Source organism: Aethalodelphis obliquidens, unplaced genomic scaffold, assembly GCF_003676395.1.
Source record: "Aethalodelphis obliquidens isolate GAN/ISIS:26980383/991018 unplaced genomic scaffold, ASM367639v1 scaffold32, whole genome shotgun sequence".
Classification (NCBI taxonomy): Eukaryota; Metazoa; Chordata; class Mammalia; order Artiodactyla; family Delphinidae; genus Aethalodelphis; species Aethalodelphis obliquidens.
In genome coordinates, this window is record NW_020837976.1 from 9,918,283 (window position 1) to 9,941,502 (window position 23,220).

The 23,220-nt window shown below is 36.9% G+C and overlaps 1 protein-coding gene across 8 annotated transcripts in view; it reads right to left on the bottom strand.

Annotated features, from left to right (window-relative positions):
* Nucleotides 1–22,388, bottom strand: part of TRAPPC8 (trafficking protein particle complex subunit 8) — a 91,407-nt gene extending 69,019 nt beyond the window's left edge. Inside the window, exons 1-7 of one of the 8 annotated variants that reach the window (XM_027127686.1) lie at nucleotides 15,365–15,473; nucleotides 9,141–9,231; nucleotides 7,989–8,181; nucleotides 5,770–5,859; nucleotides 4,781–4,955; nucleotides 2,561–2,714; nucleotides 161–254 (exon numbers count right to left, since the gene is read on the bottom strand). In XM_027127686.1, coding sequence (XP_026983487.1) covers nucleotides 161–254; nucleotides 2,561–2,714; nucleotides 4,781–4,955; nucleotides 5,770–5,812 — 466 coding nt within the window. In that variant the 5' untranslated portion in view covers nucleotides 5,813–5,859; nucleotides 7,989–8,181; nucleotides 9,141–9,231; nucleotides 15,365–15,473. Of the gene's footprint in view, nucleotides 1–160; nucleotides 255–2,560; nucleotides 2,715–4,780; nucleotides 4,956–5,769; nucleotides 5,860–7,988; nucleotides 8,182–9,140; nucleotides 9,232–15,364; nucleotides 15,560–21,875 lie in introns of those variants that run through there. The other 7 variants (XM_027127682.1, XM_027127684.1, XM_027127688.1 and 4 more) reach the window with 7 other exon arrangements.
* Nucleotides 22,389–23,220: the final 832 nt, after the last annotated feature.

Here is a 23,220-nt window from a genome sequence, read left to right on the forward strand (position 1 = left end):
AACATCAAACTCAAATAACTCAATAAAATCTTCAGAGGAAAAGCTAACCTGTCCATTATCTTTTTTCATCATGAAAATTCCCCCATCTTTTACGTATAAAGATTTAACAACAGTGCATATTTTCAATCAAAAGAGAAACTTAGAGAAAGTATATCAAGACCTTTGACTTCGTTATCTAATCCATCCAATGAAAGCAAGTTACTATCAGAATTCTTATTTGAAGTTATAGTACAAGGGCCATCTTCATATGATTCCTATCAAAATAAAATTTAAACAGCATTAATGGTTATATTTAATCATGTTTAAGATACCATCAAATTCATCAACAACTATGGTAAATCTCATTTTTTTTTGCTACAGCAACTCTTTTCTTCCAATCCTCCAAATTCTTAACTTCTTCCATGTATCATATTCTATCACTTCAATCCACACCTACTATATTCTTAAATTCTGTTTCACATGCAACCTACTATCCTAATTCTTCTGAATTCGAGTTACTTCTATCTCAGTTTTTCTGTTTATATGTGATATGCACATGCTTATATGAAACCTCTATATATATCTATGTAAGGAATAATGGCAAGACAGATGGACTACTAGAGTCAAGCGGGGTAAAAAAAGAAGGATGGTATGGAATCTGCTGGATCACAGATGCAGCGTTAATAGGTTGGAGTGCATTCTGAATACACAGAAGTGTTTTGGAGAAATATCCAATGCAAAAAAAAAAAAGAAAAGAAAAATATCCAACGCAACGTTTACTTGTAAAAAGGGCACTGATTTCAGCCAACAAAAAAAACTTTAAAAATACCCAGACTACTCCATAAGACCACTAATACTATGAGGTATTATTCTGAGTGCCAAATTTTGGGAAAAATATGTAAACTAGAACTTAATAAGAAGAACGTGATCAGGACAAGAAACAGTCTAAAAACAACATTTAAGAAAGAGTTGAAAAAACAGTATATTTAGCTAGAAAAATATTTTAAAAGACATGAAAGCTATCTTGTATAATTTGAAAGTTGTCTTAATGGAAAACTGATATGGTCCCTATAGGATTGAGTACAAGCAAAGGGAGAAAAATTCTGGTTGATCCTCAAGCTGCTCAGACATGGAACAGGTCACCTGAGAAGACAATGAGTAATTTTACTAGATGAGGTCATTTATAGGTTTAAAGGAAATTAAAGCATTAGAACAGGGGTTGGATTTGACAACCTTTAAACTATCCTTCAATCCTGGGCTTCTAGGATTCTAAGCTGTAGAATTTCTATAGCTCTGTCTTCTATTAAAAGTTCTCCAACTGGACAATCTTACTTATTATGTTCCCTTTCCTAACCTAAGATGGCTGGATTCTAAATTGAATATTTCAATACTATTCCTATTCTGAGTGTGGCCCTGAAACATCATTTAAAGTTCCTTCACATCCAACTGGTTCTTTTCTCTCAGACACCTTTCCCCAGCATTATCTTAAAGAAGGTCAACAATTATCTCAATATTAAAGTGAATAAAACTGGATTAAAAATTCCATATATAAGAAAGAAAAGGCAAATAAACAGATTATTAAACAATATTTATATTAGAACATCAAAAACTACATGAACTTTCTAATTCATATTTCTTAAAATAATATCACATCAAGTACATAATGTAGTTTAACTGTACAAAATATAAATATATTTTCCATTTACTTAAGAAATCCTCTTTCTAAACAAAAAAAAGTCAACTCTTGATTATCTGAACTAAGCATAGGAACTTGGCATTTGACCACTACCAAGTGCCATAAAGTTCTACCTTAAAAGTTGGACAGAATGTGAAACCTTACACCCACACGCATTAGCCAACAGACAACAATTAACATTAGTCTAGAACTCTATATTAGAAGAGTTGATTAGGAAGAAACAAAACTTCCTGGAAATTCAAAAGAAAAGAAAATCAGAGGAAAGTTAGGGAAAAAAGCCCACCCACCTAAAAAGTATGAGCTCCAAAAGGTGGCCATAAGAACAGCATGTTGAAAATGAAGGAAGGCAACCCCAGAGCATGTGGATAATAAAGAATTGACTGTAAGCATTCATAATGAATTAAATGTACAAGCCAAAAATACTATTCTCTACATGTTTGTTTAGTCAATCTAATTCAATTCTTAATGTATAATTCACTTTTCATCATTTTTTTTTCTCTTTTTTTTTTTTTTGGCTGGGCCCCGCGTCATGCAGGATGGGATCTTAGTTCCCAGAGCAGGGATCAAACCCACGCCCCCTGCAGTGGAAGCGTGGAGTTTTAACCACTGGACTGCCAAAGAAGTCCCCACTTTTCATCTTTTAAGAAAACAATCAATTAACACTGATATTATATACCTGAAAGGTATACACATAAGGGATTACTGCAGTTGGTTAAAAACAGCTTCTGAACTACTGACTTAAGAGCTCACATACTGATGGATCAAAACTAGCCAGATTCCACAAAATAACTATTAGTAATTCTACAAATTCTACAGTGATACCATTAGCCATAAAACTGAAATACAGCTTTTGTAGTTTGCTTCATTGTTTTTTTTTACATATACCTGGTTTTGAATACTATTTTTCTGGAGATACTGACTCCAAGGATCTGGTATCTGTTCATCTGACGCTCGATTAGGTGTTCGAGAATTAATTTTAAGTAAATAGCAACCCTGAGTTCCATATTTCTGTTTCATTTCTTCATAAATTGATTCAGCTCTAAAATAAAAAATGGAAAAGTTTGTAGCCAATGGGGAGCAGACCTTAGGCAATAATAGATATTAAAATAATACAAAAACCATGAAAAAATAGTCCCCCCAAAAGAACAAAAAGTTAGAGGTAGAATAATTTAAAAAAACTAAAAGTTCATGATCCTAACTGAAATTTAGCTAGCTTGGTTATCACCTTAAAGCACAATTACCAAAGTATGCGTCATGGAATAAAATTTTGCAGGATACTCTTGTTAGTCAAACAGAAAGTTTTGGTGGTCAAGCTAGTTTGGGGAACTACAGTAAGCAAGCCAACCAGTTTCTTTTGCAGCAGACCACCTCAGAGCCTTCCATTTGCTAATATGTACTGTGAATTTCCAAAGAGTGGCTTCAAACTTATAGATCAGAAACTCTTTCAACTATGTGAACTAGTCTGCAGGAAATACAACTTTGCGAAATTCTGTCTTAGAGAACAGACATTTATCAAAAAATGTAAGTGCTAACATAAAAAAGTATAGCACCCCCCAAAAAATCACCTTTCACTGCTAGAGTTTACCCTTCCCTTAGCTGTCTCCAAAGGGACACAGTTCAGAGGAAGAAAAACGAGAAAACGCAAGAAAAGCAGCCAAAATATTTACTATACAAAAATCCTTGCAAAATTTATAATAGCTGGATCCATGAGCTAATCTCAGATACAACAAAAAGCACTTGATTTCCTTACTTTTAGTTAACTAGACTTGCTAGTTAGTGGCAGACAAGATACTTCAAATGGTAAGTCAGCCTAAGAATCAAACAGTACATTCTGATGGAAAATGAAATTTTGGTACATAGAGCTAACCTAATTTAAATAGCTTTTTTTTTTTTTTAACCAAAAAGCACATGGATAATCCTATATCACATTCAAATGCAGAAGCTAATACTATACAAATAACAAGCCTAACAAATAATTAAATCATATTACACACTATAAAATGAAAGCTGGATAAATAAAATAGTTATAAATTTGTATAAACACAGATATAAGTATACGTGTATGTATATACACTCAAGTACAAAAAACTAAACATCTACTTGCTTTACCAATGACACTGCTAAGCATAAGAACCACTGGTCTAATACTGCAATTATCACTTAAATATCCTAGTTATAACCATCCAATGTGGAAGATATATACCATATTCAAATGATAGAAACTAATTTCAATAGCCAGTTCAAATTATTTCTATTTATATAGTACACTTTATCCAATAGGCTACAGATTGTTTATGAGGTCAAAAAAATTCTAAAGATTAGTAACCCTCAGAACAATTCTGTGGTCTTAGAGAGGAAAATTTATTTTAAAACAATGGACTGTACTCATAACAAGGGCAAGAAATAATTATTTAATTGCATATCCTAAACAGCATTGAGACATCAGAGTAACAGTTTGAAACAACAGATTAATTTGATCCACATCTTGAACCAAAATTCAAAATAAACTGCAAAGCCACAAAAGTAAAATTGTTTTAATATTATCTTATTTTTCAAGAACTCATCTTTAAAGATATCTATTCTCTTATCCCAAAGATAAAAGGACTATGGCAAATCACTAATAATGAACATTAAAGGGAACATAAGAAAGAAGTGCTTGGATGTTTCTCAGACTGTGAAAAACATCAAGGCTAAATATAAAGTGATGAGAAAGTGAAGAGTGGAAAAAGCAGTGCCTATAAGCCAGGAAGTGAAAAGTCAGAGGAAAACTGGGAAAGAGAAAAGAGAAAAAATGAGAAATAATATTATACAAAGTAAGAAATAACAGTGAAGACCTATAGGTATAAAATGGCAAGCACTTGTGGACAAAGATTACAATAATAGAGATATACATTGAAAGAAAATTTTGGGTAAGCATATGAAATCTAACATAAAATGATGTAGCTGTTGAATATAACTCCAAATAAGAGATATAGTTAAATGTTTTATTAATGAATTTTTACTTTCTTGGATGAAAAATATATCAAAAACTTAAGCCATGTCCAAATCAACATTAACTCATTTAACAGGAAATTATTTAAAATTTAAAAAATAAAAAAAGCTTACCTCTGTTCATCTCCTGCACTTACATCATGTAAAAGTACATAATATTTAAGTGTATTTGGTATAAACCACTTGGGGTAGGAGTAATCATTGTTGTGCTGAATTCGATGCTGTTCTTGTGACAACTTTGAAAACTGTTCCATAGGTTCAGCTTCACTAGACGATGTCACCAACATACCTTGTAAATCATATTAAGGTAATTATCACTTATCACTTAATAATAAATATTATCCTATTAATATAAACTTTAGGGAGATATTTTTGAGCTAAAAAAATCTGATTTTACAGGTTTTCCTGCAAGCATAAAACATTGATAATTTCTTCAACATTTCTAAGTAATTCAAGGTTCTAAATAGTAAAGCTATTTTGCTGGTAGTTTTTTAGATCATTTATATATGTAATAAGGAAATCCATGAAAAAATGGACAATATGAAAATTGTGCAACTATCAACATAATGAAAAATTCTGCTGAATCTTGCTTCTCTCCATTCCATCTCACTGTGATCTCATATTCTATCCCATCTCAACTTTTCACTGTAACTGCATTAAGGAAATGAAAGTCATAACTGTCAAAGTAGGTTAACAGCTATAAAACAGATTACTAAAAAAAAATGGATAACTTTTTAAATATGAGCTTTTGCATAAGCGATTAATTTTGAGGCAATCAGCAAAAGCAGTTAACACCGACAGTTTACATTTTTTCTTTCTAAAATAGCTTAAAAACATATTAAGCATGAAATTTTCAAGTTGGGTGATAAAGAAAAATAACCAAGCCCTTAGTATTCTTATTTTTTAATCAAAAATTAGTTACACCAGTCTTGTATCTAGGATGCCATTTAACAAAGAAAGCAATAAAACTTGTAGCATCATCAATAAAAAATAATTTCTCCATCTCTATATCCTCTCAACAATTTTGCCTTCATATAACTCTTTCTGAGATTAATAACTTCCAAAACATTTGATTTTAAGAGAACATAAAAGTCAAAGGATACATGCTAAATAGTGGTTCAGAAATTCATGATCTGATGCTGGCATCGACTGAAGAAAGGTCTCTCTGTAAGACTCAAACCATGGAGTAGTAGCTAAAATTAACAATAAATAAACCAGTTAAAAGTCCTCAGTAGAATCAGTTTACAACAGACAAAATTTCAAGTCCATTTTCCTAAAAGATATGAAACATCATTTCTAGCAATACACAGCATTTTTCACTTTTGCTTTAAGATGCATATGTGATGTATGTGTATAAGCCATACACACAAATATATTCATACATGGCAGTATATATATTTGCAAAAATAAAACTGACCTATTCCTAAACCTACCCAATGATCCCACAGCTTACTTATTAATGCTTTCAATATTACCTACATGAATAATCAGATTTTAGAACTAAAGTTTTGTATCCCTGCCACTAGTCATGTTGTCATAAGTAGCTCCTTTTCATAAATGGTATTATTTCCGAACAGTGGTTCTCAACCAAGAGTGATCGTGACCCCCAGGAAACATTTGGCAATGTCAGGAGATACTCTGAGCTGTCACAACTAGGGATAGGGAGGGGGTGCTACTGGCATCTAGGCAAATAGGTCAGGAATGATGGAATGATGCAGTACAGCCTACAATGAGGAGAACAAGACAGCACCCCCCGACCCCAGCAAAGAATTATTTGTTCAGAATGTCAACAGTGGTGAGGCTGCCAAACCCTACTTTATAATTTGATTACTTGAGTATGATAGCAACTAAACCTCTTCAAATGGAATTTCAAAGCATACTTACCTTATAATCAAATACAAAGACGTGTGTTTTCACTTTTTGTATACATGTATATGATGTTGATTCTTAAAATTTCAAATCTCTCTTGCTCCATGCTATGCATTTTACATTAAAACTATTCTAATGTTAAAAATTTGAATTTAGTTAAACTTAGTCATTTCATTAGGTTTAAGCAGATTATCTAAATCACAGTTTTACTAAAAGGATACTCCATTCCTATTTACTTATGCTGACTATAAAACCTTGTGTACTTTTTTGTCTTATTCTTAGAATCACTGAAAACACAGCAAGTATATTTTCTGTTTACATTATAATACTACATTAAACGACTGGGAAGGTTGAAGAAAAAAAGCTATTCATTTTGACCGAATAACATATCCAACCTGGTGCCATATATACAAAAAAACTTTAATTGCAAAAATGCCTATGAGAATAACCCACATATTGTTTAGGAGGGCTATTACAAAAATCTCATGTTCATTGCTATAAAAGAGGAAAAACATTCCCAGAAACAGTACAATATATATGAAAAGTGGCAAAAATCAGAGAATGAATGACAAGGATTAGTCTGTTAAAACAGGAAAGCAATTTTCTTACCAACCAGTAAATATATCTTCCCGCCAAATGAATCAAAATTAGTCTCTAACTTGAAAATTAGTATTAACTTTCATTTAATCCAATGCCAAGAAAATATAAAGATTAGGTAGTGAAAATTTTGGTTAAAGAAGGAATCTCCACAGATGGGGGAAATGACTTTATCAGCTTTGATTATTTTTCTGTTTGTTGCTTCAATGATGCAACATTAACAAATTATTAACAAATTAACAAATAACAGTAAGTTGTAGACATATGTAGACAAACAAAATGTAGACATATGAAAAGGGGTTTGTTTCACGGTGGGCTGGGGAGTTCTGAATAAACAAATTAGGTCTTCCAAAACAGCTATTCTTTGCAACACTATCTGGAATAAAAGACTAGAAAACCTACATGTCCATCGGGGGGGACATTAAATGGAGGCACTATGCAGCTTTAAGAGAAAGGGGAAAATCTCTATATATTACTATGAAGTGCTCCCAGAATACATTAAATGAAAAAAGACAACAGCAGAGAAGTATACATTTTTGTGAAAGGGAAGAAGATACAGAAAGCCACACATGTATTAGCTTATATTGTCAAAGAGAAATAACAGAAGGATAAATGCCACCAACAAATGCCATCATGTGTCAGAGAAAGAAGAAAGAACAGATAAGAAAGGGGAAGGGCCTGAACAGAAGGTAGACCTCTGCAAATGTACCTTGTTTCACAGTTTTGACTTTGGAACAATATAAATGTCTACATAACTAAAATTAAAAAGAAAAATAGCAAGTACACACATGCAGGAGTTCTTAAACAGAAATAATACTTTCTAAATACTGGTGCCAGAAAACACTCGGTACTCAACAAAGAATATAAGGAGCACAGGAAAATCTTCTAAATGTATATGGCAGAAGTGGGTTTTATCCTTCAGGTAGGTCACATTCAGGTTGATGAGGTAAGTTTTTCCCTCAGCCACATGTTTCCTTGAAGGGCTAGAAGTCTCCCTTTATTTTTCTTACATGTCAATAAGTCTAGGGCATCCTTCTTTTTTGCTTTTTCTAGTGACATTTTTGAAGAAAGTGGAAAAAAATAGTTTATTAATTTTTTTAATATTAACAAAAGACTAACATTTAGTGACAATTCTCTTCCCTTAAAAATTCTCTTGTACTTATTTTGGGATGAAATCGGTATTTTGCTCATACTCCTTTCCATCTCTATATGTTCTTTGGTTGGAATTGAAACAGCAACCATGTTATCCTACCAGTTCAAGTTTCTCTATGCAGAATGTACTTTTCCCTTGGTAAGAAGGGTAAGGAAGGCAGCTAAGAGCTGAAAAACAACATAATGCTCTATATCCTCCACTCACACTCATAAAATGCAGCCCTCTCTCTCTCCCCATTTCTTCTTTGTTCCCTTCTTAGTGCCAGTAGCTTCAGACACAGTTACTAGTGTTCCAATACATACCTAACAAGGGCTGCCGGCAGTGAGCTAGACCTAGAGCAACTCTGGTCCTCTTTCTACTGAAACCAAATACTATCACTAGAAATCCCAAACCTGCCAGTGAAAAAGACTGACTACCCTAAACATAAATGTCACCTGTAAATCACATACTTTCCCTTTCTAATCATTCACAAAAGTTGAAAGTACCAGAAAACCACCATTCAGACTAAACAAAATAGCACTAAGAAATATTACAAATTCTACACAATGTTGTCACTTAAGATTATAACTTTAGATAAACAGTAGTACCAAAACTTAGTATATTTCAGAATGAAAATATTCAAGTAAGGAAAAGAAATCAGATAATTAGATGCTGTATAATTATTTAATTCTTTAAAATACAGTTTCAAGGTCAAAAATACTTGACAACACAGTGATTATCAGAATATATGGTTTAATTCAGAGTATCTTAGACTACAAAAGCACCAACAAACTAAAACCAGAACTCATATAAAATTTATGAGCATTTTGCAAATCAAATAATCTTAAATAATATGAAGAGCTAAGAAATACTAACCTTGTATTTTAACAACAACCTTGAGAACTATCCTTGAAGAGAATATTTCTAATCAAGTGTTTTCAGAAAAATCAGCAAAAATCAAAGTATTCTAAAGAGATGAGAGTCATGATTACTTATGCCCAATTATTAAATTTCTCACACACCACAGGAGAAGACTTTTTAAAACAGGTTGTCCTTTATTGAAACTATATTCCTTTTAACCCTCAGTATATCAGGAAAAATAGTCACTGCATTTACTATCTGGATCTAACTGACCCTTGATATTTTATTGTATTTTTAATTCAGTTTACAAATTATTTACAGAATTAAGAGTAAAACCATAACAAACTTTTTAATAAATTTTAATAAAGCGAACTCAAATTGTATTCCATATATTCCCCATTTTAAAGATACATGCCTCAGTTAGGCAACGTTTTTTGAATGCAACTAACTGTTCATCAACTATCATGCACAAACCTAGAACACATCCATCATGTAAATACCAATTCCAGATTCAAACATATCTCTAACAACTTCTAGTTTATCATTACTTCTGGTTCTTCTTGCACTTGCATAGTCAAGGTGCAATATTTTGGAAAAATGTGATGGCTCATATTCGCTGAAAAGAAAAAGGTCATTCTATTTGCTCCATCACTGCAAAACGTTTTCATTCTTTAGACTTCTAAACAGCAAACAGAACGATCAAGCTAATAAATTTTTTACTTCTACATCATCTAATTCTTTCAGATTACCTTCATACACATACCTGCTTTCAGCATTTGTCCACTTACGAACTGTATCAAGTAAATTTTGTTACACAAACTTATGATCATAAAAGATGAAAGAATACGGTCACATGTCCTTTAACAAAATGGGATGGTCTAGGTTATCATCTCAAAATATTGTGTGAAGTCTTTTCTGCTAAATTAGTGATTAGCTGGATGAAAATACTGTATTTTCTTTTTGTTCTTAGAAATACATTGTTCACTCATCAGTTCTTGAACTTGAGGAAAATTGTCCTGGATATTGTCATCTGAAGACTCATAGACTGGGATTTCTGTATATGATCAATTTCACCATTGTCATCAGAGTCCAATAAAGTAGGTAGCCACTAGCCACATGTGGCTAGTGGGCACCTGAAATGTAGCTTGTCTGACTGAGGTGTGCTGTAGGTGTAAAATACACATAAGATTTCTAAGACAATATAAAAAAAGAATAAAATTTTCCATTTATTACATTTGAAATGATAATTTTTTTGTGTATATATATATATATATATATAAAAACTGGAATTAAATTAAATATATTATTAAAATCAGTTTCACCAGTTTCTTTTTACATTTTTTTTTTTTCGGCCACAATGCGCAGCTTGTGGGATCTAGTTTGCCTACCAGGGATTGAACCTGGGTGCTCGGCAGTGAAAGCACAGAGTCCTAACCACTGGACCACCAGGGAATGCCCCCTTTTTACATTCATTATTGTAGCTACAGAACACTGAAAATAATGTAAATGGCTTACATATTTCTATTAGCTAGTGTTAGTCTAAAATGCTATACGTCCGGCTTCCCAGATGGCGCAGTGGTTAAGAATCCACCTGACAATGCAGGGGACACAGGTTCGAGCCCTGGTCTGGGAAGATCCCACATGCCGCGGAGCAACTAAGCCTGTGCGCCACAACTACTAAGCCTGCACTCTAGAGCCTGCGAACCACAACTACTGAGCCAGCGCACCACAACTACTGAAGCCCACGCACCTAGAGCCCGTGCTCCACAACAAGAGAAGCCACCGCAATAAGAAGCCCATACACTGCAACAAAGAGTAACCCCCGCTCACCGCAACTAGAGAAAGCCCGAACGCAGCAACAAAGACTCAACACAGTCAAATATAAATAAATAAATAAGCAAATTTATATCTAAAAAAAAAAAGAGTAAACACAATAGGGACTTCCCTAGTGGTCCAGTGGATAAGAATCCGCCTTCCAATGCAGGGGATGCAGGTTCCATCCCTGGTTGCGGAACTAAGATACCACATGTCGTGGGGCAACTAAGCCCACGCAGCGCAACTACTGAGCCTGCACACCACAACAAAAGATCCTGCATGCTGCAACGAAGATCCCACATGCTGCAACTAAGACCCAATGCAGCCAAATAATAAAATTAAAAAAAAAATTTTTAATTGCCTTAAAAAAAAAGTAAACACAATAGACAATAGATGATAGGATAGATAAAATTATCTCCGTTTTAGAAAAATGAGACAGAAATGCTAATAATAGCAGTAGCTGAATGGAAAAAAAGATAATAGGCAAGGAGTGGAGTGTAAACAATCTGGAACAGACCACCACAGGAAATAACTGTATATAATGAAGATTCTTTCAATTCCATCGTTGTGTCTTTCCAATTACTGTACTAAGGAACACTAGCTTTAGTTGACCAATCTGATGAAGAAAACGTGGCACTGTTAAGCCAAGCTTATGAGGTAAATATCTAACATGTATTTCATAAATAGAATGCATGAAAAGTATGATGACTCACATTAATGGTAAAAACTAGAAGCGTATTTCTAGACAAACAGAGAATTAATCTTATTTACAATGGATAAAACCACTCTCATATCTCCAAAGAGAAGTATTCTGTTATAACAGAATCTTATTAAAATGAATTCAGTCCTTCATATCACATTCCCAGTCTTCAAGACCAACATAAAAATAAAGCTAAAAGGAGGTGCGTTAAGTAGCAGGGAAAGAACTTGAACAAACTGTTTTCTTCTGTAGTTTGTCCTAACCACTTGGAATTCTTTTTTAAAATCTGCCTAAGGAGTTCAGCTATAGTAATGCCTCCACCCACTTTTAAAAGCAAATGGCACTGAATCTTTCCTTATGTGGAGATGTTGGCAGGGACCTGAGAATGTAAGTAATATAATTAGATAAAATTTCTCACAACTAAATCTCACAACTAAATTGTTCCTATAAACTATCTATACCAAACAACTTTAATAAACTATAAAAAAATAAATATGCCAATCCCTAATATACAGCCAACCAGACATCGGATTTGAGAATCTTTCTCTAAAGATAATTAAATGACCCCAAATAATTCATAGTGAGAAGGGACTTCCTTGGTGGTCCAGTGGTTAAGACTTCGAGCTTCCAATGCAGGGGGAGTGGGTTCAATCCCTGGTCACGGAACTGAGATCCCGCACTCTGCGCAGTGCGGCCAAAAAAAAAAAAAGAACTGTGAGTAATAAAAACTGGGCAACTCTCAAGCCTATTCACAGCCTTACCACCCAATAAAGAAGTCCACAAGATGACAAACTTTTTTATGCCCAATCAGGGTTATAAGACCTCAATTTGAAATAGAAAATAATGCCAAAGGCTCACCAGACATTTAAGGAAAGTTTCCAACATGAAAAAGAGAACAAAACAAACTGAAAAATAATACAAATGAAAGAAAAAGCATAGGATAGAAGAAAACTTAGACTTAAAAGAAGCCAACAACAATTTACTAATATCCTTTTCAGACATTCATTCCTCGAAAGTTTTACCTTTCACACAACTTTTCTCAGGAAACCACTGGAGATCCTTCACCAAATCAACAAAATACACCAAAAAAGATATGAATGAGAGGCTACAGAAAAGGGAAAGAAATCTCCAGAAAGGCAGCAGTGGAGCAGGCCTTGGAAAGCAACCAGACCACGACTGAGTAGAACAGTGTTTTGAAACTTTTATTTCATTATCTCCCCCCATGAGTCTTTTTAGACATTTTTCTAATTGATCATTCTCCCCAAAGAATACTTAAAAATATTGTTAGATACTTAGATATACTGTGTATCCATTTACAGACTGCGGTCCTTTGGAGAGCCACAAACCATTAAAATATCTATTATTTTTGCTCCCCACGTACCAAATTTTCACCCCATTGAGGGATGGTATCATTCCCCATAGAGAATGCCTGGAGTAGAAAGAGAGAAGACTTCAGGAAGGAGATCTTAATAAATGGATTATCTCATAAATTAATCTGTCAAGGGGAAAATCTTACTGAGTGAGAGGCTATTAGAAGTCTGAGGGACTAGTAAAAAATACAAAGAACTCTGGGCAAGTTGTTTTTAAAAAGGCAATTACTAAATACTGAAAAAAAAAAAAAAAAAAAAAACAAGAGCTGTATAAGAATGAACTGAAAGCCCAACATTTGGCTCAGCAGTGAAGAAGTGAATACTCAGTCACAGTACTGTAAACAGTGAGTATTAATCAAAAATTATAAAAACTGCATTAGGGAGATGGAGGAAGGGGAGTAATTAAGCTAAATCTTCATCAATTATAATGAGAAATCAATAAATAAAAATTTTAATTAAGCCATAAATAGCCATATAAAAATATTACTTAGAAACACGAAATGAATACCAGAGAAAAGAGTTGGTGGGGCAGGGGCGCAGAGAGCAGATCAACTGTTGCTTGTTCCTCTCAAGTCTTTTTAGCATTATGTCTCTGTGTATATATCATTCTGATAAATTAAATTTTTTTTATGTTAAAGGTATATAAACTTTGGAGGTTAGGAAAATATTTTCAGTATAGAAAAAGATAATTTTTTAAAAATATGATAGTTAATCCTTCTCTGTGTGCCCCTCAGCACTTTGGCATATTGGATATGCCATATCTCTATTACAACATATTGTCATCTTAAGATACTATAAATTCGAATGTATTATAATTATTGACCAGATATATGACTAATATATGAAGTTATATATAGCATCTCATTCATCTCTGATCTCAATGCAAAGCATACAGTAGGAAATCAATAAATATTTGTTGCATGTATAATAAAAATGTTAAAGTCCCTATAAAATAGAATCACAGGATTAAAGGTCTAGAAGAGGCCTTAAGACGTAATCTAGCCAATTCCTCTTGTTTTCAAAGAATAAAACTGATTCTGAATAAGTGACTTATTCAAGTTATCCAATTAACTACTGGATAACTCTGGCCCTTGATTCATTGCCCTTCACATCTCAACATGAATTTTCCATTGATGACAGAAATAGTTCAAATTCCACTGCTTTCTCCCAGAAATCTGCAAATTTTGCCTCATGTTGAAAACATGTTATGCCAGGAACTGCTTAAAATATGTATCCTGAAAATGGATTCTTTTGATTTACAAAGATAACCATAATCTTCTAAACTTAGTCTTATTAAGTTAACTTGCCTTGCTGGAATTAAAATGACAAAGAAGAAAAATTATAAACATTTAAACAAAATAAATCTACAAATACTTCTAACCATACAAGTGCAACCAACTAACTTCAGGATTTAAAACACGCCACTTAATTTCTCTTTGTATGTTTGGAAAAATCTTTAAATATGCAATTAGGAGGTGTTAAAGTAATAGATTACGAGTTATACTGATCTAAGATTATTTTATTAGGCTGCTAAAATATCCTAATTAGATGATGTACTTCTTTTTTTTTTTTTTTGGCCGCACTATGCAGCATGCAGGATCTTGGATCGAACCTGTGCTCCCCTGCAGTGGAAGCGCACTGCCCTAACCACTGAACTGCCAGGGAACTCCCAGATGATGTACTTTTAATCTTTCCCCTCTAAAAATCTATCCCATGTCTCCCCATTAAGTCTTTTTCATACTGAAAAAGAGTCACACCAACCACTGCTAACTCACTTTAAAGAGTATTACATAATTTTACCTACTAAGCCTATTATGAAAACATTTATCATTCAAATCAGATTAAGATCAAATATTTATTTATATATTATAAACATTTCCTCCACTTAGCACTAAGCAAGATAAAAAATATAATAAACTTAATGCTTTTTATGTAATCACAGTATTACTTAATGTCACAAGAGAATAGTTTTTTATCTACTGTTAGTTCTTTCATTCAAGAAATATTTATTATGCTTATGATCTAGGCATTACTTTAGATACTAGGAATAAAATAAAGAGCCAAAGTTCCTGCCCTCAAGGAGTTTGTATTAACTTTACAATTAGAACTACAAAAAAAATTTTTCATTATGAAAAAGTAAAGTGAAATCACATAATTCATAGTTATTTGAATGGCTGCCTGCTTACTTGACTGTAACCTCCTTAAAAGCAAGGACTTTTTTTTTCAACATTGTATTTCCAGGCTCTAGCACTCAGCAAGCACTTAAGTGTTGAATGATTTCCAAGTTATAGAATTACCTTTTCTAATAAAAAGAAAACGTCATTTTAAAAATAATAATAAACCTTATTACATACCACTGATGTTGAGGTCGTAATCTCCTGCCGTAATCACATTTGCTACTAATCCTTCTGCTGGCTGACTGCCAGAAACAACATCATTCAAAAGCTTCCGAATGGCTCCAGGCTGAGGTGGTTGGGTGATAATGTTGCTTACTGCTATCTTCAAGTTTTTGATTACGTGAAGCTGATTATTGGGATCTCTCATATGAACTTAAAAAGAAAAAAGAAAAAAACTTGAAATTACTTCTGTACAAAGCATAACAGGCCAACTATTACAACAATAATAAACTGGGTTAATGGTTTATAGAGGATGCTCAATTTGGAAACCAGAAATTCCAAGTGGAACAGTCTTCGAGAATACAACCAATTTACAACATTCCATTATACACCAAAAGGGCTAGCTAAACAGTCTAACCTTCCTCTCCCACAATGCTACTGCTCACAACTACTCTACTCTAGGTCCTTTCCTTCCTCTTATGTTAGAGTTGCCAGGGACCAACTACCATCCATACCAAATGTCTAATTCTCACCTCACCCTAAGGCTGGTCCACAGCAGTGTGAGGTCTATGGTATCAACACTGAAAATAGGAAAAGGGAAGAAAGGGAATTAAATGCTGTCTGCAGGCTTCCTCTGCTTCTCCGATAGCGATGCCTCCATTCTCAGCCCCTATTCTAGTATCATAAAAATCAATGCCGCTCTAGTGCCGGATGTTGACAGTGAGGGGAGGCTGTGCGTGTGCTGGAACAGGAGGTATATGAGAACACTCTGTATTTTCTGTTCAGTCTTGCTGTGAACCTAAAACTGCTCTAACAAATAAAGTCTATGAAAAAGAAAGAAAGGAAAAAAAAAAAAAACAATGCCCAGATCCCTTCTCCTAACCCAATACCTCCTGCCTCCTCTCTGCCTTGGCTCAGTCTATGGGATTTATAACCAGTGGTTCAGGGCTTCAAGGCCAAGGAACAGGTTCTCAGGCAACTGTAGCAAGACAGTGTCCACGGTGCACAGAAGGAAATGTGAGTGTATTTTTTCTCATAAATATAATAAGACAAGATGATTAGTTGCCATGGTACTATAAGAAGCAGTCCACTGTATTGATTAAGGGCCCAACTTTTGGAGTCAGACTTTATTTGAAATTCCAACCCACCACTTATTAACTGGGTTACCCTAAACAACTTTTAATCTTTCCCATGCTCAATTTCTTCATCTATAACATATAAAGAAAGTAATGTACTTCACAAGGTTATTTGAAGGATTTAGGTGAGATATTCTTAGAAGACACAGTAAGTGTAAAGCACTCAGCACAAGCCTGACACATGACTGTATAGTTAAGATGGAGGCAGCACGTACAACATACGCTAACATCATGGATCATATACAAATACGAGGCACTTTTTGGAAAACCGACTTTGGGTACCTACCCATTAAAAATTGACGTTATTTTCACCAATGGAAAACACTTTATACCAAACTTTTAAGCTCAAGCCCGCCTACATTTTAAATAAAGTTACATCTGTTAAAAACTGTCTTCCTAAATTTCCTGTGTGTTCTGTTGACTTCTAAATCTTTAATTAAAAGACATTAAACAAAAATCTTTTTAAAATACTACATGTGGCATGAATATGTGTACTTGTATTGCAAAACTAAATATATGTACAGAAAGTATACACGCAAATTCCATTATAATGATTACCTATGATGAAAGAAGGAAAGAAATGGGACTGAGGAAGGGTAAAAAGGTGAATTCAGCTCTATCTATAATGTTTCTTTTTAAAGGAAAGGAAAAGATACAAAGCAAATATGACAAGATTCATTGGCTCTAGGTAATGAGGACCTGGATGGTTCTTGTATTCTCTGCATCCGTCTGTAATTGTTTTCTAAATTATTTAAATAAACATATGCAGGCCTCTCTCCCTAATGAAACTTCTCAGCTGGTCTAACTATGAAACAGAGAGACCAAAAAACACAAAGATACTATGGTACATTTCTGATATTTTTAGAGTGTACTGTACAAGTAATTTCCTTGAAGGGTTGATCCATAATTATCAAATAACATAAGTAGCCATGTATGTATTAAACCTCTTTCAAAATTTTAAATTGACTCTAGCATCCGGAAGTGTTAACACAAAAAGGTTATTCTAGTTGTGCCCTATATTCAGAACGGGTTAACCAGTTATTACGTTATTAGTTATTGGGTAATCTTACTAATAATCCAGAAATTAGTTATTATGTGTGGCAGCCAGACTCTGAAATGGCACCCAATGATCCCGGTTATTTCCTGGTATATACTCTGGTGGAGTCCCCTCCCACATCCCAGGACTGGTATGTGTGACCAATGGAACACAGCAAAAACAATGGTATACTACTTCTGAAATAAGGTTGTACGAGTTCAGGGCTCCCCTGGTGGCACAGTGGTTAAGAATCCGCCTGCCAGTGCAGGGGACACGGGTTCGAGCCCTGGTCCAGGAGGATCCCATATGCTGCAGAGCAACTAAGCCCATGCGCCACAACTACAGAGCCTGCACTCTAGAGCCTGTAAGCCACAACTACTGAGCCCATGTACCACAACTACTGAGCCCGCATGCCACAACTACTGAAGCCCACGTGCCTAGAGCCCGTGCTCCACAACAAGAGAAGCCACCGCAATGAGAAGCCCATGCACCGCAACGAAGAGTAGCCCCCACTCGACGCAACTAAAGAAAGTCCGCGTGTAGCAATGAAGACCCAACGCAGCCATAAATAAATAAATAAATAAATATATATATATATATATATATATATATTTTTTTTTATTCTTCTTTTGCGGTACGCGGGCCTCTCACTGCTGTGGCCTCTCCCGTTGCGGAGCACAGGCTCCGGACGCACGGGCTCACTGGCCATGGCTCACGGGCCCAGCTGCTCCGCGGCATGTGGGATCTTCCCGGACCAGGGCACGAACCCGTGTCCCCTGCATCAGCAGGCGGACTCTCAACCACTGCGCCACCAGGGAAGCCCCAAAATTTATATTTTTAAAAAAAGGGTTCAGCCTCCATCTTGGGTTCTGATCACTCCCTCTGGGATAAGCTAATGTCATGGGGACACTCAGGGAACCTATGGAGAAGCCCACATGGCAGAGAATTGAGGTCTCAGGCCAGCATCCAGTGAGGAAGTGAGACTTGCCAACAACCATATGAGTGAGCTTGGAAGCGGATCCTCCAGCCCTAGATGACCACAGTCCCTGCTAACAGCTCCACTGTAACCTCAAGAGAGAACTGTCCAGCTAAGCCACTCCCAGATTCCTGAGAAACTGAGAGATAATAAATGCTTTTGTTTTAAGGTGCTAAGTTTGGGGGCAATTTGTTACACAACAATAGATAAGTAATATACTGGAATAGCACAAAACCAACTTAGTAAAGAGAAAGGCAAAAGCTAAGAATGACTGAGAAATGCTCTTAAATCACACACAAAAAATCCAAAGGTTCAGAATTAAATAATTATATTAAGGCTTCATTAAGATTATAATGTCACAAAAGGTGATGTTATGTATCATATAACATCTCAATTTCAGGGTGAAATTCAGCTCTATCATTACCTTACTTTTACAGACTACCATATAAACATAGTTTCTTGAATACTGTACTATGAAGCAACATTCCCCACTGTGCTGCCCATGGATTACCGGTTGCTCAAGATAGCTGTCTGAAAAATCAACTCCATGTTCAAATAAATTTGGGAAATACTGGATTAAGTTTTTAAAAGGTCTCTTTACAGCAGGTGTTCCCAGAACTCTCCATATGCTGAATGACACTAATTCTCCCAAACACATGCTATATTAAGCAAACTTATTTGACCACAAAATATTTCCAGGAAACATACAACTGGTGTACTACAGAACATATTTTGAAAAATAAAATAATGATATCTTTTGTTTTTATGTAGCACACACAAAACTTTACTGTACTAAAAAAAATTTTTTTTTAAACTCAATTGCTTATAAACCACACCAACTCCCCCAAAACTCCATACACTTGCTTAAGAAATCTGTGAGTGCCACATATTTACCATTAGATATGAAATCAAAAATTCCTTTCCTAGAATTCAAGATCCTTCCTTATCTAGGTATTTTCCCTTACTATCCTGTACTCAATAGGGACTTCTCCCACTGTTCCCCCCAACCATTGAATCATAATTTATACCTTTGCCCATACCATTCTAACCTCATCCCTGTCTTCAACAGGGAATGCCCACCCTCTTCTTTTCCACCAACCGTCGACCTATTAAAGTCCAACTCACTATACTCCTCCCTTAAATCTTTTGCAGTCTACACAAGGAAAGCAGAGTACTGATTTCAGCCTCTCTTCACTGCACTGTCCAATACAGGAGGCACCAGCCACATGTGTCTACTGAGTACTTGAAACATATCTAGTCCAAACTGAGATGTAATATAAGTGTAAAATGCACACCAAGTTTCAAAGACTTAGCAATAAAAAAAAATGCAAAATATCTCATTAAGATTTTTGTATATTTACTACATGTTGAAATGGCAACATTTTGGAAATATTGGGTTAAATAAGATATTACTTAAACTGCTTTCACCCATTTCTTTTCACCTTTTTAAATGTGACTACTAAATAAAAGTTATACATGTGATTCACATTATTTTACTACTGGACAGCACTGCTCCCTTGTGTGAATAGGTGATTCTAAATATTACCAGCAGATAAGACGACTTGATTAAGAACACCTTGTCTTGAATCAAATTGCCTGTTTTTAAATCTTTCCCACCTGTAAGACTGGACAAGTTAACATCTCTGGGCCTCAAGGTCCTCAAATTTAAAATGGTATTAACGGTATCTACCTCATAGGACTCAAGGAGGACTCAAAGACAAATGCTACGTAAGTAGGTATAGGTGTTTGCATTATTATTCTTTATTAACAAAGCAGAAAAGAGCACACAGCTCAAAATCAAACGCACTGTTTTGTCTGTTAAGAATTTAAGAATGTAGCGCGCTTTATTGTTTTTATTGACTTAGGACAATACTGGAGGAGGTGAGATGGATGGCTAAAGTACATGCTGAAGAAAATCCAAGAGTTCCCAATCTTTGTTTTATTGGATAGCTCTCTCTCTCTCTCCTTTAAATACACAAGTGAGGGCTTCCCTGGTGGCGCAGTGGTTAAGAATCTGCCTGCCAATGCAAGGGGCACGGGTTCAAGCCCTGGCTCGGGAAGATCCCACATGCCGCGGAGCAACTAAGTCCGTGCGCCACAACCACTCAGCCTGCGCTCTAGAGCCCGTGAGCCACAACTACTGAACCCACGAGCCACAACTACTGAAGCCTGCACGCCTAGAGCCTGTGCTCTACAAGAGAAGCCACCGCAATGAGAAGCCGGCGCACCGCAACAAAGAGTAGGCCCTGCTCGCCGCAACTAGAGAAGGCCCGTGCACAGCAACGAAGACCCGACACAGCCAAAAATAAATAAATAAATTTATTTTAAAAAAATAATAAATACAAAAGCAAACTTATAATGGAGATATTCTCCCAAAGAATACACACGTGTGGCATGTAAATAAATAAATTTATGGCACAGCATTTTTTTGTGTGAAGTCATAACCAAAAAACCATGGTCGTTGGCTTGACACAGCTTTATTATAGAACCTTTTTATTTTAAAGTTCTTAACACAGAACTTTCCCTATACTTTACTATGTTCTGTTTGCAAAGTACAGGTAAAGATATTGGCTAAACCACACTAGACTATTATTACACTTACTTTTCCCTAATAAAGAATCTAAAGCTGGAGAAAACAGGCAGCTCTTCTATAAAAGATATTTCTCCCGTTGATTAAACTTTTAACTGAAAAAAAAATTCAGGACTTTTCCATCCCTATAAATCATAACTCCAACTATCTCGATTAAATTAACTACAACTTGTCCTTATTTCCTCGTCCATTAGGCAAAAAAAGGCTGCTGCAAGTTTCATTAATTTTATAATTCTTTTTATTTTCTTGAGAGATTAAGTAAAATACTGGATCCCTAAGGAAATGTTTGAATTCTCAAAAGAAAAAAGTAAAATAACTGAACAGAACGCTTGAAGGGGATGCACCTCACTGCTAAAGAATATAATACTCAAGACAACTTTGAAAGCCCGGTTTAACTCCCAGGGGAAAATGATTCGTCGTCTTCCCCCTAAGACCTAGTCGTCTAACAGGAAGCATCTTCTTACCTTGCCCTACCTTGCAACTTCCTAATTCCCTCCCTGTGGCGGCTGAGAACAGTCTCAATGCCCTTCTCTGGGACTCACATTTTTAATTACCTAACAGTGTGGCTGGTCGGGGAAGTGCCTAGAAAAACTGGAGGTTAGGACCGTGATGTCTTGACCACCTCACGGTCCCTCCTCCTAAGGCCACCAGAGACACCGCGGGGGCCCAGCCCAACGCCACTCTACCGGCTCCGGGATGTAAACACCGCCCTTCTCTTCCCTGCCCGCCCCCAACTTCCCTCTCCCGGCCCCAGCTTTGTGGGAGCTCAGTGAAAAGGGGAGACCACATACCCTCAGAAGTGAGGCGAGAGAAGGGCTTAAGCAACTCCGCGAAGCTAAGGTGATTCAGACGAGTGAGCCGCTCGGCTTCGTCGCTACACAGCGCGGCGACACAGGGGACGAAGGAGTCCGGGATGAGCTCCTGCACTGATTGTACACACTGGGCCATCACCGCGGCAGAGGCAGCAGCGGCGCCCGCCCTCCGGCCCACTCTCAGAGGCTGATCCTGCGGCTGCAGCAACTACTGCCTTCGCCCGCCGGCCTGGCCCGGCCCGGCTCGGCCGGGCGGGGCCCGACACTGAAGCCTTGAGACCAACAGAACAGACGCCGCCGCCTCGGCTCCCGGGGCACCCGCCACCGACCCCTCTCCGTCACCGCCGCTCCTCAGCGCTCGCCCCGGCGTCCTTGCATTCCACCCCGATAGGTGGAGACGCCAACAATCGCCAGTTAATCCTCCCGACGGCAAAGCGTTTGTCGCCGCCCGACAGGAACCGCCATGTTGGGGCCGAACCCTGACCCACCGGCGTACTTATCCCAGCAGCCCCCGCGCTCGCCCCTCACGTGACAGTGTTAAAGAAGATGGGGGCGGGGGAAGAAAGCCAGGAAGAGGGAAGTAAAAAGCGACCGAGGCCGGTCTGGAGGCTGGCGCCGGAAGTGCGACGGGTGGGCCCCCCCACTACTGGGCAGGGCTGGGGCGGGGCTACGAGCGCGGTGGGCGGAGCCAGGCGCGGAGGCACGCGGGGGTTGGTCTGGTTCTCGCGCACGTCCTTGGCAAAGCCCAGCGAAGTGTGACGTAAGGGTCGGTAGGCCGAAGCTCGTGGTCTGTGCTGTCACAGTGGTGCAGGCACCCGTTCGTCTTCCACGCCCACTCGACCCTCCTGGGAAACGGTAGGTAAACCATGTGGCTGTTCGAGCTGCCTTCTGCCCGCCCGCCCTGCCCTTCCCACGCTCCTGGTGGAGCGACTGGGGGCACCCGCTCAGCGGAGAGAGCGTGCTGCCCGCCGGGTGTTTGGATGTTTCGCTGGAGCCGGCCTAAACAGGCCACGTATCATTTAAACACAACCATGCTTTCAGAAAGCTTTTAGAAAGGACTGCCATGCATGTGAACTCAACCAGTGAGCAGAAATGTGTGCCGTTGTGGGCGCTGCAGTTAGCCCGAGTGTAGGAGAAACTACTGCGTTTTTGTTGGTCTCACGGAAGGGATGTGCCCAACCTCCGACCCGTTCATCCGCTGCCGCCTTCTTTTTACAGTCTGCTAGAGTATTTACTTTATCGTGATGGAGGTGTGGGAATCCAGTAATTACGTGCCGAATAAATAGAGGCCTGAACTTATATTCCTTTCATTTTTATAGATTTT